Below are 12845 nucleotides of genomic sequence, written 5' to 3' on the forward strand. Positions count from 1 at the left end.
ACCTTATTGTGTCCGTTGTTTGTTTCTATAGAGCTCTACAAGTTGAAGGTCATGTTCATAGTGGAAAGACTTTTATCATTTGTCTCGGTCACAAACATTTGCACAGGATTGTGCAGAGATTTGATCATTGTAGATTTCGACCCTTTTAAACCTTGAAGTCACCCGCTTTGCCTCCTCTTGTTCTATTTTGGGACTGAATGGGTCACAGATGACTGCTATTGTCTTTTTTTTTTTTAAATCATCCCTCCATGGCTCTACGTACGTTGATGTCAAGGTCACTTAGAATATTAAGGTCACTGTGGTGAAAACCAGGCACCACATCTCAGCAAACGTCACTTGTTAATGACCTACCCTTATAGTCCATGAGCCCCATTGAATGTCTGCTGCAAAACACGCACACACACACACACTTAAATGGATCTACACACATACTGCTACACACTCTCTTGTCCCCAACCCTGGTTGCCTAGGAGACAGCTGATGGGTTCCCCATCTCATAAAACAGCACCAATAAGGCCGCTTGACAGCCAGGATCAGATTCAAGTCTTGGGGATGTTTGTCTTCCTCTAGCGGCCAGATTGAGGAATTAACCCAGCTGTGATTCTGCCTAGTAACCCAATCTGTTGATTTCTCCTGTCTGGCACCAGTATCAATTCTGACAAAACACAGATACTCTGGAATATACTTTATTATTTTTTTATTATTGTATTTAGATTCGAATACGTATCATATAGGCTACTGTTGTTACTGAAAAAATGAGTAAAAACACCACATTTATACACAGTTAGGTTGTGATTTGTGCTTCATAGCACTTTAGCCAGGAATTAAGACAGAATCAGAATTTTCAGGGATGATAACACTCCAATTCCAATTCAAATAGCATTAGAGTCGTGTCCGATGGCCTACTGTCATGTCCGATGGTCTACGTATGTGTCTGATGGCCTGCCCGCTTCACAACTTTAGTATCAGGTGGATCCACTATTGCATCATATGACTAACTAATTCTGTCCTACTCTGCATTCATAGATGGTCCGCAGTTGTGTCTGATGTTTACTCAGATTGTCTACTGTAGTGTCAAATGGCCTACTGTGGTGTCAACTGGTCTATAGTCTTATAAGACCCTCTATAGAGTGAAACGGTGTATTGTAGTGTCAGATAGTCTCCTGCAAGGCACCACATGAGTAGCTCCTGAACCTGTTCTAAAAATACACCCTTAAAACTGCTGTTGTTGTTTTTTTTCACTCCTTCTTCTCAGTGGTGATCCATAATAGCTCTTTACAGTGGACGCCTGCTTGTAGTTCCTTAGAAACATATTTTGCCCTCTTCAGTCTTCTGCACTGACTTCAGCACAGGGTTCTCCTGCGGTGAATTTAAAAGGAATGATCGGAGCCATTCATTGGCCTGGAAACTAGTCGACTTTTTTCTCTCACAACGGCGCAAACACCCCTTTCTAACTTGCGTCTACAAAAATACCAAAAGAAAGAAAACTGCCCTGACGACACGAAAATAGGGCCGAGAGTCTACTGTAGCGTCAGATGCTTTACTGTAATGTCTGATGTTCCACTATACAGTATGTAGTGTCGAAGAATAATTGGAATAAACAATCACAAATTTCATCATCATAAGCCTCAAAACAAAGTTGGCGTATACTGTTTTTGTTTTTGTCCCTTAATGGCCACTGTGTCAGACAAAAATGTTTTATCGAAGCACCCAAAAAAAAGAGTCTGAATACTGCCAAGACTAAAGACAAATATAATCCCTGCGCTATATACGACACCACAGATACTCTTGTGTGTTCACCTATATGTCCAGCTGTATTAGGAATGTCTCGGACAAAATTGGTGGGCAGGAGGCTGCCGAAAAATACTAGCAAAGTAGATTCACTTCATGATACATTTGGTTTTCCCCCTGATTAATACAAGTACAACTACCGACTGTGTGACATCACACAGAGAACTATTAGCGCCCTGCTAGATAAGCCTTAGTGTTCAGAGTTGCTTGCAGAATGTCATTCTTAAGATGTTTACATCCTACAGGCGAATCAAATATGAGCAAATGTGGCCAATGTACGTATAATAAACGTATTCAAACCGCCAGGGTGGTTCAAAGGAGAAACGTCCACATATGCTATCTAAAAGGAGAAAAAGAAATTGTCTCCTTGTGGAGGTCTAAACAAAAGAGCAAAATGTAAACATTCTGTATTCTAAGCCTCGCAGGCCGCCGACTGGATGCTGCCGTTGAGTTCGCCGAGCCCCGGCAACGGAGCGCTGACATCAGTCATCTCGCCCACGATGAAGGTGGGCGCCTCCCCTTTGTCGTTGGCTAGGGGACTCTCAGGCGGTGGTGCCTGCGGCGGCGGCGGAGGTGCCTGCGGCGGCGGAGGTGCCTGCGACGGCGGCGGCTCCTCGGTGGCTTGCTGGACGAGGGTGGGCTCCTCGTCCAGCCGGCTGGAGATGGACCAGTAGAGGTGAGCGTCCAACCTGGCGGCAGCCAATGAGAGCTCTCGTGCCGAACAGGAGGGCGTGTCTACCTGGATTTGGAGGGTTTTTTTGTTTTTATGTTTACACCATGACATCATACGTTGCATGAGTCACATGTTTGTAATCATGATCATTATTATCACTACCTCGAAGGTGTGATGGAAAGCACCGTAGTCAATATCAAAGAAGCCCTCAGCCAGCAACATCATGGGACTGAAGCGGTGGCCCCATTGCACCTCCTCAGCCAAGTAGGAACTTCGGGCTTGGCACGTCATGCCTGCACACAGGGAGCGAACACGACACGCGTTACTCGCAGCCATTTTAGGCCGAGAGCCAAGAGAGAACAATTTAAGTGACGCATCGAGTGATGAACGACGAGCCTTTATTATGAATATTCTCCACGGCAGAGTTATGATCTCATTGGAAGTTGCTGAGCAAGGAAATCAATAGCCATTTTTACCCACGTAGCGTCAAAGAATAGCTCCAAACTTTTATCGTCCCCTTTGGAGGCCATTTTGCCGCAAGGGAATCATTTAAAGAGCTTTGCTGGGCCATGTCGTTTTCAGGTTTAATACCACTTTGAATTAAAGCGACCACATTGTTTTTTTTCCATGTATTTCACAACGCAAGTAAGAACAATTAGAGCGATAAAATATATTTTTGCACCTTTTTTTTATTGCCCATTAGGGAGAGTAGGTGTGTGAGATTAAAAGTTTGATAGCAATGCAAGTATCAGCATTTTGCAAGTGTATTTTTTTCTTTTGAGCATTTCAAAGTTTCAAAGGGTTCTCACCTGTTGCCTCCACCATTCCCTCTAGGATGACCACGATCTCAAAGTCCTCCTTCTCTAGCTGCGACTGTGACATGTCCCAGAAGGGCGAGCGAGCGTCAATCTCATGCGATATTACCAGCGGCGACACCAGGAAGAGGCGGTCGTCGCCCGTCTCGAAGCCCACGCTTATGTCCGTCTGATCCAGGGGGATGAATTCGCCTTCAAAGAGGAGACGCAGAAGGTAAAAAATTATTCATCTATTTATTTATTGGACGCTACTATGGAATTACACGTAATGACTAGCATAGTGGCAGGCTCACCCTCCTGCGTCTGCTTGGACTTAATGAGCTTGGCCCTCATGTTAGCGCCCACAATGTGCGAGCTGCGCAGGTCGCCCACCCGGAACATCAGACACAGTTTGTCGTCCCGCAGCGAGATGACGGCGTGCTTGGAGAACACCAGCGTCTCGGCCCGCTTGTTGGGTTGCGAGATCTTCACGAACATGCAGCCCACCTGCGCCGATACCACATCACGTCAGGAATCACCTTCCGACCAAAATGGCTGACAAGCTGTGCATTTCACACGGTCACATTCTGCACTGACTGGACAGACCGGTGTCCGATTCCTTTTAGCTGCCAGAACGATAACGAAAACAGTTTAGAAATGAATCATTTCACCCCAAAAAGCAAATTTAGTGACAGCCAAAAGTCTTGAAATCATATGAATGTGAACAAATCCTCCACAACCACTGAAATGGTTTAAATTGACTCCAAAATATGATCGTTTTGTAGTATTACGCCACATCTAGTCTAATTTAACACGTGCTGACCATGAAGGCGTTGACCATGGAGCCCAGGATGGCTTGCAGCAGCAGCAACATGGTGCCCACGGGACACTGGTCGGTGATGACGCGGTGGCCGTAGCCGATGGTGGTCTCTGTCTCGATGGAGAAGAGGAAGGCCGAAATGAAGCCGTTGACATTGTTGACGCACGGTGTCCACGTCTCGTCCTCCAGGTGATCCAGATCGCCCCTAAGGATAATGACCATGGAGTCACACGATCATATCCGATCATAAAATGCTTACTTTGTATGGATGATCCATTTTGTTCATTCATTAGTTAATTTTTCCACATGTTGTCTTGAACTGGCTTTGTGAAAGTCAAGCTCCTTGCAGTTGCTCATTTACGCCTCAATAGTTAAACAAGTCAAAGTCAACGGAGCTTTATTGCCTTTCTGAACACAGAGTAAAGAATGTTTTTTTCCACGGGGTGCCGAGGATTTCTCAGAGGGTTCACGAAACAATACAAAACGATGATTACAAACCGCCTAAATTCTTCAGAAAACGCCGATAAAGATTCACTGTATGTTCGAGGATGGGTGGAAAAAAAAGAATCGGGAAATAATGATTTGGTCTGGCACCCTGGGTCTGAGCATGTTTCAGGGGGGGGGGGGGGGGGGCAGTGCCCCTGCATCCCATCCTTTAGCTCTGCCACTGAGCATGAGATAGACACGCACTTCTGGTAACATGTTTTGACCAGTGTGCATTTTTAAAGCAACACCATGAGGACAAACTGCAGTGTGCGACAAGTGCTAATGTCTGATTAACTGAGTAAAAGAGTTCATCCTTTAAAGTGTTGTTAATTTATACCATCCGTGTCTTTTATATGAAGCAGCGTCTGTGAGCGAGGAAGTGCAGAAGAAGCAGCAGCTCTCTGCCGCAGCTGCCGTTGGCCCTCCATTGATACGATAAGGTCAGGATTTTACGAGGTCAGCCCCTTAGCTAATTGGAGCGCGGCTCCTGCGGGAAGTGACACGTGGCCGTGATCAGATGACTGCTTGGTCATCATCTTTTTCTTTTCAGCCTTCACTGCAGAAACGCCTCGGAGGTTTCCTCACCCAGAGGTTCAAAAGTGGTGATGCAGCCCCCGTGGTCGATTAATTAAAACATGTGCTTTTGTTGTATCGATGTCCCGCCAAGTTCGGGATTGTGGCGCTCCATTAGTCGTGTCTGGCAATAAATAGGATGTCACAAGGCGAGTACATAGCAGCTTTGCTCGACGTACGCCTTAGCTAATGCTCGCTAAATAATTACCTAATTGTCTTGAAGACAAATAGTGTGCCAATTAGCATTTTGAGCACCCCAGCAGAAATTAAAACGTAATAAATATCATTGGCGAGGTGCACAGTCAAGTGATATTACTTTTGATTTATTGATAGCATTGTATTGTAAAAGAAAAGCGCAGGTTCATCGGATTGTTGAGCTAAGATTAAATAATGTTAATTAAATCAATGAATGGAGGCCAGTACTCACCTACAATAGGCGATGAGGTACCAAATGGCACCAAAGAAGAGCCACGTGACGGCATAGGCCATGACAAAGACAAAGAGCGAGCAGCGCCAGTTGAGGTCAACCAGCGTGGTGAAGATGTCAGTCAGGTAGCGGTAGGTCTCCCGCATGTTGCCATGTTGCACGTTGCAGCGGCCGTTCTTCTCAACGTAGCGCTGCCTCTTGCGCCGAGCGCGAGCTGGTACAAGAACAGCGAGACAAATGCTGTTACCATTTTTGTTGGCCCTTTGGGGGTCATTTTAGGTCAATGGCCATAAAAGGTAGGACTGACTGACCAAAAGTCTTGAAGGTCACTCACCCCACCCAAATCGCCCTCTCTCTTTCTCTGGTTGGATTTTCTTCCTGGTCTGATTGACTGTGGCCTCCCGCTCGGCCATCTTGGATTGGAACGACCTCTTCACTTTGGGTACTTCACTGGTGACAACGTGGCCCAGCTCCTCAGACACGTTGAAGACACCATGGTCGTCGGCAGGAGGCATCGGGGCCTCGTTGACCGTCTCCTGCTCCCCTTCCGGCTTGTGGTCCACGGGCAATGAGAGCGAGTCCGGGCGCGGGGGCAGGACGGAGTTCTCCACAGCCATGACTCGCGTGCAATCGATTGTGTGATATAGTGTTATTGAAATGTCACTTTGGTACACTCTGTCCACTGGATGTTGGTTGTACTACCATTTGTTTGCTGAAACATGAGAAGGGAAACATGCAAGTCAAGCTATTGTTCTGTCACAATGAATGAATGATTCTTCTGAAAAAAAAAATAGATATACATGCAGTATGATGAGAAATCATTATCTGGATTAGCAACATATTTTGCCATGGCAGAAGGCCTCGGATGAAAGAATGTATTTGTTATTTTTCTTGTCCTTCCTGTTCTGTGGATACGGTAAAGACATACAAAGGTGCTAATACTATTAACAATAACCGTCTTAATGTTCCATCACATATAACGGAATAACGCCTACATGAAAAATGCTTGCAAGTTTTAAAATGTACGGAGTAAAAATGTCAAATCTGCACCAAAATATATGTTTCGTGGATTATGTTTTCTTTCGTCTGTTAAGTCGTTTTCCTTTTCTAATTATTATTACAGACTTTAAATTTGATCCATATTTGCTCTAAGCATTGTGATGATCAAATCTTGCATGTTTTATACAGCAGCTGGGGTGAAGTGGATGTGCGTGCGTGTGCGTGCGTGTGTGCGCGCGAGAGAGAGAGAGAGCGAGAGCGAGAAAGACAGAGAGACAGAGAGTTTATGTGCGTGTGTATGCTTATTTCAACGTGCATTACTGTCACAGCAGGCCGTCTCAGGTGTCTTACATAATGCACGCAGCAGGGCCTATACCGTTTAAAAAAATGACTCCCTGTTATTTTTAGTCATAATAACAAGTCTATTTGCACAATACAATTGATTTTTGTTTATGTGCGTCCATCGTGGTGACACTGATGGAGGCAATCACAATGTCGCCCGTTGAGAAATTGGCCACAATGAACGCGGTTGATGTACACAAGCAATGGTGCACATTTAATCAACAAATTGGTTGCGTATTAAAATAATAGAATCTCTAACCTGATTAGTTTACCCTCATTTGAAGAAGAAGACGGGTATTCATCGTATGGAACGGTGGTTCGACGCTTCGGTCCATTTTCGCCATCGATCCGGTAGATCCTCCGGGACCGAAAGGGGTGGGAAAAAGATCTCTTTACCCTAAAAATGGACCTTGCGCGTCCGCCTTCTCGATCCTCGCGGCTTGCTGTGGCGGTGAGGTAGAAGAGTCTTCCTCCGTGCGTGATACGATGGAGGCGGGCAGGTGTCGTCAGCCCAGCCCCTCGCACCGAGCTTTGCCTTGCTTTGGCGAAGTATGGTGAAATTACAGCAATTGTCGATATATTTTTTTACAACATGAACACTTTGCCCCTTTGCGCGTTCAAAACTGTGCTATTAAGCCTGTTCAAAGTAAACAATAATAAAATATAGCTGTGTGGAAATGTATGGTATACGACTCATTCACTCACGCGACAAAACATGAAATCCATCAATGTAAGACACTAAAAGGTTACAAATCACATATTTCCATTTATATACACAAAATAAAATTGAGGTTGTAATTTGCTCGTGTAATACACACTCCAACCCAGCAGGTGGCGGTATAATACTAGAATGCTAGACCGTTATCCGAAGTATGGGACGAAGAAGTTCTCCCTTTCTTTTTCTCCTCCCAAAATGTCGGTGTTCGGACCGGTTGTGAAGGTTCATCCCGTCGTTATCGCCTCCATTTGTGACTCGTACGAGCGACGAAATGAGGGAGCGAGTCGCGTGATTGGTACTTTATTAGGTAAGAAGCCATTTTATATGACTCAAACGCTCATTTTTATCTCGTCGTCCTATCCTGGTGCTAGTGTTAGCATGTTTGCTGCTAACGCCTGCATGCTGCCCATGCTCACCGGTCCATCGTTTAAACCAGTTGTGTCATTTTCTCTCAACTTTACGAGATCAACTCAAATTGGACGAGAAATATTGATTGTGACGTTGCCGATGCGGTTGTACTTGTAATGTGTGTGGTAGCCAGATTGTGGCTAACAGTAAGCTGAAACCTTTGCAGTACGTGATAATTAAACATGTGCCCCTTCAGGTACCATTGACAAGCACTCGATAGAGGTGACCAACTGCTTCTCTGTGCCCCACAATGAGTCTGAAGACGAGGTGCGTTGTCTTTATTGTTGTCACTGTACGTAGGTAAGGGTTAACAGTACAGTCCGCCACGCTACTTGTCAGCCCAGCCCCTGACTTGACGTTCCTTGTCTTCAGGTCGCCGTGGACATGGAGTTTGCCAAGAGTATGTACGAACTTCACAAGCGGGTGTCGCCCACTGAGGTCATCATCGGCTGGTATGCCACGGGCTTCGACATCACTGAGCACTCTGTGCTCATCCACGAGTATTACAGCCGCGAGGCCACCAACCCCATCCACCTGACAGCTGACACAGCTCTGCAGAGCAGCAAGATGAACATCCGCGCTTACGTCAGGTCCATGCCCCCCCCCCCCCTTGTTTGTTTTGTGCGAGCGACCGCACGCTGACACTTCATCTCTTACACAGTGCGCAAATGGGTGTGCCAGGGAAGACGGTTGGTGTGATGTTTACTCCACTCACAGTCAAATACGTGTACTACGACACGGAGAGGATAGGCGGTAAGGAAGGAACCGCTCTTGATGTTTCTACCAAGCAGCCCGCGAACAAATTAAGCGTTACCGAAAATGCTGCACTGCTTAATGGAAATGTGGCTTTCATTGTCTTAAATGTAGAACGTATTATACTTTTTGATGTTAGAATGATTAAAAATTGCCATTCACAATGTTGTGTTTATTATTTTTTTAGTGGACCTTCTGCAGAGGACACGTCTCATTACCGGTCGCACCAAGGGACTGACGTCCGATCTCTCCCAGGTGGTTGGCTCGGCCGCCCGCGTCCAGGACATGCTGACCACCGTGCTGGCGTACATCGAGGATGTGCTGGTGAGTCCTTGCAGACATTTTGTCAATTGCCTCCATCTTGTACTTCCAGAAAGTTGATGTCAGAACACTCTCTCTTCCACAATTTAGTGCCCAAGGTTGCCATTAGGGACTTTGAATGTGTAGCAAGTGTATGATATTCCCTATGTAATGCTCTCAATGCATCATGAAATGTAGAGCAACACGCAAATAGAGGGCCAATGCAAAGCAGCAGATCACAACAAGGATGGCCATGGCCATAAAAGTGCTTTGTTTATGTTAATTTGAAAAACAAAAAAAGGGCATGGCGCTAATCTTAATCCAGCACATAATTATGAAATGGCAATGATCATGCGATTGATGACTAAACGACATTCACTTATTAAAATGTCCCTGTATAGTGACTAGGAAAAACGAAATGAGTGGTTGATTCCCAACATAACAATATAAAATTTAGTGGGCACAAATCAGATCAGGAAGAAGCAGGTGTACTTCCTAGAATTCCATATCAGTGAGCAGTCCACTAATTGTGATTGCTTGATCCATCTCAGTCGGGCAAGGTGACAGCGGACAACAGCGTGGGCCGCTTCTTGATGGACCTGGTCAACAAGGTGCCCACCATCTCGGCAGAGGACTTTGAGAATATGATCAACTCCAACATCAACGTACGTTTGTCTTTCTGTTTACGGATGGTGTTCTTTTTTTTTTTTTTTTTTCCTAAGAATGCAAAAACATGTCAAGTAATGTCATGTCAAATGTTTCCTCTCAGGACCTTCTGATGGTGACCTACCTGTCCAACCTCACCCAAGCACAGATTGCCCTTAATGAGAAGCTGGTGCTGCTCTGAGGCACTATTTAAGTTTTGTGTACAAGTTTTCCTTTTCTCAAATGAATTAAAGCAAAATTTGCCCCCGAATCTATTCCCCTCCAAGTACCTTGTGGAGTCATTTGCTCAACGATTTGACTTTACAGGCACATTATTTTGAACTGTATGAACAAATGGATAGCATCACAATTTTAACTGTAAAAATTGGTAGATATGAAAGTTCTTGGCAGTACTGTAGATATTTGGTTTTGATTGATACTGTATCAAAGTCAATTTGTAATGTTGACAGTACAGTGACAAGTTATACAGGATATTAAATTTACAAGTTGCCAGTTTGCTGTAAAAACAAGTTTGCAACACTGTAGCCTTGGATGAGTTTGAAATTTGTGGTTATTTATTAATTCTCTGCATTCATATACATTCTCACTGTCCAGCCTGAGTTATTTCGGTACAAAATGCAGGAGGGAACAAGTGCACCCGGTTGCTGCAGCTGCTTTTGTCTTCTTGCTTTGGCGACCATCCCTCAACGTTTCCCTGCAGAGTCGAGGCCCGGCTCGGCCTTTTTGTTTTGCGGCTTCATGAAGTTCTCCACGGCGGCGTAGCCGTTCACGGCTTTCTCGTAGAGGGTGTCCTCGGTGGACCTGGCGATGACTACTGCACGTTCCGGGTAATACAGAGAGGCAGTGGTGGCCATAAGGACCACCGGGTAGATGACCCTTTTCACCCGCGAGCGTCTGGCGAGAAGCAGCCCCAGCAAGCCAGTACAACCAATGATACCGGCTTTAGCGTGGAAATCCCCCGGTGGGTTTTTGACGAACGCCCAAGAGTCGCCCGCCAGCTGGACTTTGGGTTCGATGCGGTCGTACGTTGTCCGACACCAAGTAGTGTACGGCTCCGCGAGCTTCCGCAGGGTGGCGACACACTGCTCCAGTTCCCCGGCGACGGGCTCTTCGAGCGCGGCTTTCTCTTGTTGCGGCGCAACGTACAGAGACAGGTCTTCCCAGCTTAATTTTGCAGGCTGGGGTTTATTTCCGTCACCAGCTGCGGCGTAGACGGTGGCAGGCCCCAAACTGAAAGCTCCGACCACGAGTCTACCTGTCACCTTCAACATGATCCCTGGTTGCCATGCGTGGCCAGTACGGCGAAACAGGAGGGACATTCTTCCTCAAGGCGAACACATCCAATAATACCGACACAACCAAGAAGCCATTTAGGTTTTGTTGTGTGGAATTCATCCGCATTTGTTGGTATATATCTGTAATAGTTAGCAACACAAATAATTCTTCTCGATCGTTGTATGTGCGATCAGTAGATTCACGTTTGGGAGCGCTTGTTCATGTGACGTCACGGTTTCCGTGGTAACAACGACGTTTACAGAATACAAGCGGCACTTTCTGCATGCAAGAATTATACTTCACAGAAGAATAATAGTCGCTATACAAGTTGGGAATTGAGGAAAAATGGCATATCTTGACGTCTCGTCCATTAACAATATGAAGGCGCTGTCTGCCTTGCTTTCCCCTGAACAAGGAGATGAAAATGACGAAGACTATCAAGTGGGTATAATTTCCCATGTAAGTGTTGTCTTTTTTCCCCTCTGATGGAAAGTGTCATTTTTCCCACTGTAAATCTTTCCTAGGATGCACCTCCTTTGGCAAAAATGGGCCCTGGACATATCGGCCCCCCGGCCAAAAAGGAGAAAGAAGGTAAACTACTTTATGAAGGAAAAAAAAAATCGTTTTAAGAATTTGTATGTGCATTTTAGAGGTGTCGGCATATTTGAAAAAGAACAGCAAAGACGTGTGGAGCGAAGAAGAAGTGGCTGAGGGCCCGCAGTACGAAGATATCACTGACCCAAGGCCGCAGCCTCAGTACGTCCACACAACACATGGATATACCAAATTTACGTTTTACTGCTAAATTAGACATATTGTCAGATTTGGAGGTCAAACTAGTCAATCCATAAAACATGAAATAAAACTTTTTCTGTGATTGTGTTCAGATATGAAATCATCCTCAAACAAAATGTCGGCACAGAGGATATTTTTTTGGGCTTGAGCAGAAAGGACCCTTCCTCCATGTGCTGTGAAGCAATGTTGGTAATAAATCACATTATGCGTATGCGTGACCCTTATATTCTGAATCTGAACCCATTCAAGACACATAACAGTGTAAAATATTGTTGTTGGATACTTCTACCATCAGGTGAAGATCAAACTTCCAGACAGCAAAGCGGCCGACGTGAGTCTGGAGGTGAAAGAAAAGTTCCTTGATATTCGGACACCAAAATAGTAAGGAACATGAGGTCTAATCTCTCCAAAATGGTTCCTAGGAGGATGTGGCTCTGCCTAGCTCATGTGACAGTGTGACTCAATGATCTGAACATCAACCTGCTTATCCTGTGTCTTAATATTATAGTAGACTGGGCCTCCACCTTCCACACCCTGTTCACCAACAGGAGGGCAAGGCTCAGTTTTTTAGTGAACGAGAGGAGCTAGAGGTGACGCTGCTGATGAATCGACCACTGGACGCCATCAATATGCAGTGAAACTTGACGGGCTGCGAGATTGGACCTGGGCTTGATCGGATTCTATTGACTATCTGGCTGACAACTAATGTAGACAATGCACAGTATAATTGTGCTTTCACTCTTCAATGTATAATACTTGTATTTTATGACAAACGTTGTAATTAAATAACAAAAATAAAGTAAAGTAAAAAAAAAACACATAACTTTTACTTAGGTTTGTGTGAAAAAAAAGAAAGATTATATTTGTGTGGTTATTAATTTGGAGCAAAGTCGCTCGCTTCTCAAACTTTCCCGGCATGCACCTGTTCCGCTGCGCAAGCGCAGACGGCTTTATTTAGTAGGGATGGGCGATACCAATGATTTTGGAATTGATCCGATACGAAGTATTTCCTACCCAAAATACGC

General features: G+C 45.2%; 4 protein-coding genes across 5 annotated transcripts; 2 read left to right on the forward strand and 2 right to left on the reverse strand.

Moving 5' to 3' along the window:
- Window positions 1-736: 736 nt before the first annotated feature.
- Window positions 737-7364, reverse strand: kcnj9 (potassium inwardly rectifying channel subfamily J member 9). Its single transcript, XM_061296213.1, has 8 exons — window positions 7165-7364; window positions 5899-6276; window positions 5565-5778; window positions 4082-4283; window positions 3573-3765; window positions 3274-3471; window positions 2627-2757; window positions 737-2530 (listed from the first exon to the last, which is right to left on the reverse strand). Exons 2-8 carry the CDS (start codon window positions 6179-6181, stop codon window positions 2204-2206), a joined length of 1548 nt encoding a protein of 515 aa, XP_061152197.1. The 5' UTR covers window positions 6182-6276; window positions 7165-7364; the 3' UTR covers window positions 737-2203.
- A 408-nt stretch (window positions 7365-7772) lies between these two features.
- On the forward strand, window positions 7773-10000 carry eif3f (eukaryotic translation initiation factor 3, subunit F). The gene is made up of 7 exons (XM_061295901.1): window positions 7773-7930; window positions 8228-8298; window positions 8404-8621; window positions 8693-8784; window positions 8972-9108; window positions 9636-9749; window positions 9854-10000. The coding sequence occupies exons 1-7, from the start codon at window positions 7819-7821 to the stop codon at window positions 9929-9931; spliced, it is 822 nt and encodes a 273-aa protein (XP_061151885.1). The 5' UTR covers window positions 7773-7818; the 3' UTR covers window positions 9932-10000.
- A 282-nt stretch (window positions 10001-10282) lies between these two features.
- On the reverse strand, window positions 10283-11069 carry LOC133165969 (MICOS complex subunit MIC26-like). The gene has a single exon (XM_061295902.1). The coding sequence runs from the start codon at window positions 11067-11069 to the stop codon at window positions 10434-10436; it is 636 nt and encodes a 211-aa protein (XP_061151886.1). The 3' UTR covers window positions 10283-10433.
- A 42-nt stretch (window positions 11070-11111) lies between these two features.
- dnaaf6 (dynein axonemal assembly factor 6) lies at window positions 11112-12587 on the forward strand. Of its 2 annotated transcripts, none has more exons than XM_061295903.1 (6): window positions 11112-11484; window positions 11550-11616; window positions 11676-11781; window positions 11913-12009; window positions 12116-12201; window positions 12329-12587. In XM_061295903.1, exons 1-6 carry the CDS (start codon window positions 11371-11373, stop codon window positions 12456-12458), a joined length of 600 nt encoding a protein of 199 aa, XP_061151887.1. In that variant the 5' UTR covers window positions 11112-11370; the 3' UTR covers window positions 12459-12587. The 2 variants fall into 2 exon arrangements, with proteins under 2 accessions (XP_061151887.1, XP_061151888.1); XM_061295904.1 differs by having other exon boundaries at window positions 11112-11466; window positions 12329-12584.
- Window positions 12588-12845: the final 258 nt, after the last annotated feature.

The sequence above is a fragment of the Syngnathus typhle genome, linkage group LG13 (genome assembly GCF_033458585.1).
Source record: "Syngnathus typhle isolate RoL2023-S1 ecotype Sweden linkage group LG13, RoL_Styp_1.0, whole genome shotgun sequence".
In the NCBI taxonomy this organism is placed as follows: Eukaryota; Metazoa; Chordata; class Actinopteri; order Syngnathiformes; family Syngnathidae; genus Syngnathus; species Syngnathus typhle.

Coding starts and splice junctions, on each gene's coding strand:
- LOC133165969 (XM_061295902.1), bottom strand. CDS start 11,069: ATGTCCCTCCTGTTTCGCCGTACTGGCCACGCATGGCAACCAGGGATC.
- kcnj9 (XM_061296213.1), bottom strand. CDS start 6,181: ATGGCTGTGGAGAACTCCGTCCTGCCCCCGCGCCCGGACTCGCTCTCA. Junction 3,766..4,081: donor CCATGGTCAACGCCTTCATG/GTCAGCACGTGT, acceptor GTATCGGCGCAG/GTGGGCTGCATGTTCGTGAA. Junction 3,472..3,572: donor GTCCAAGCAGACGCAGGAGG/GTGAGCCTGCCA, acceptor TCCTCTTTGAAG/GCGAATTCATCCCCCTGGAT.
- eif3f (XM_061295901.1), top strand. CDS start 7,819: ATGTCGGTGTTCGGACCGGTTGTGAAGGTTCATCCCGTCGTTATCGCC. Junction 9,109..9,635: donor CGTACATCGAGGATGTGCTG/GTGAGTCCTTGC, acceptor GATCCATCTCAG/TCGGGCAAGGTGACAGCGGA. Junction 9,750..9,853: donor TGATCAACTCCAACATCAAC/GTACGTTTGTCT, acceptor GTTTCCTCTCAG/GACCTTCTGATGGTGACCTA.
- dnaaf6 (XM_061295903.1), top strand. CDS start 11,371: ATGGCATATCTTGACGTCTCGTCCATTAACAATATGAAGGCGCTGTCT. Junction 11,617..11,675: donor GGCCAAAAAGGAGAAAGAAG/GTAAACTACTTT, acceptor TGTGCATTTTAG/AGGTGTCGGCATATTTGAAA. Junction 11,782..11,912: donor GACCCAAGGCCGCAGCCTCA/GTACGTCCACAC, acceptor GATTGTGTTCAG/ATATGAAATCATCCTCAAAC.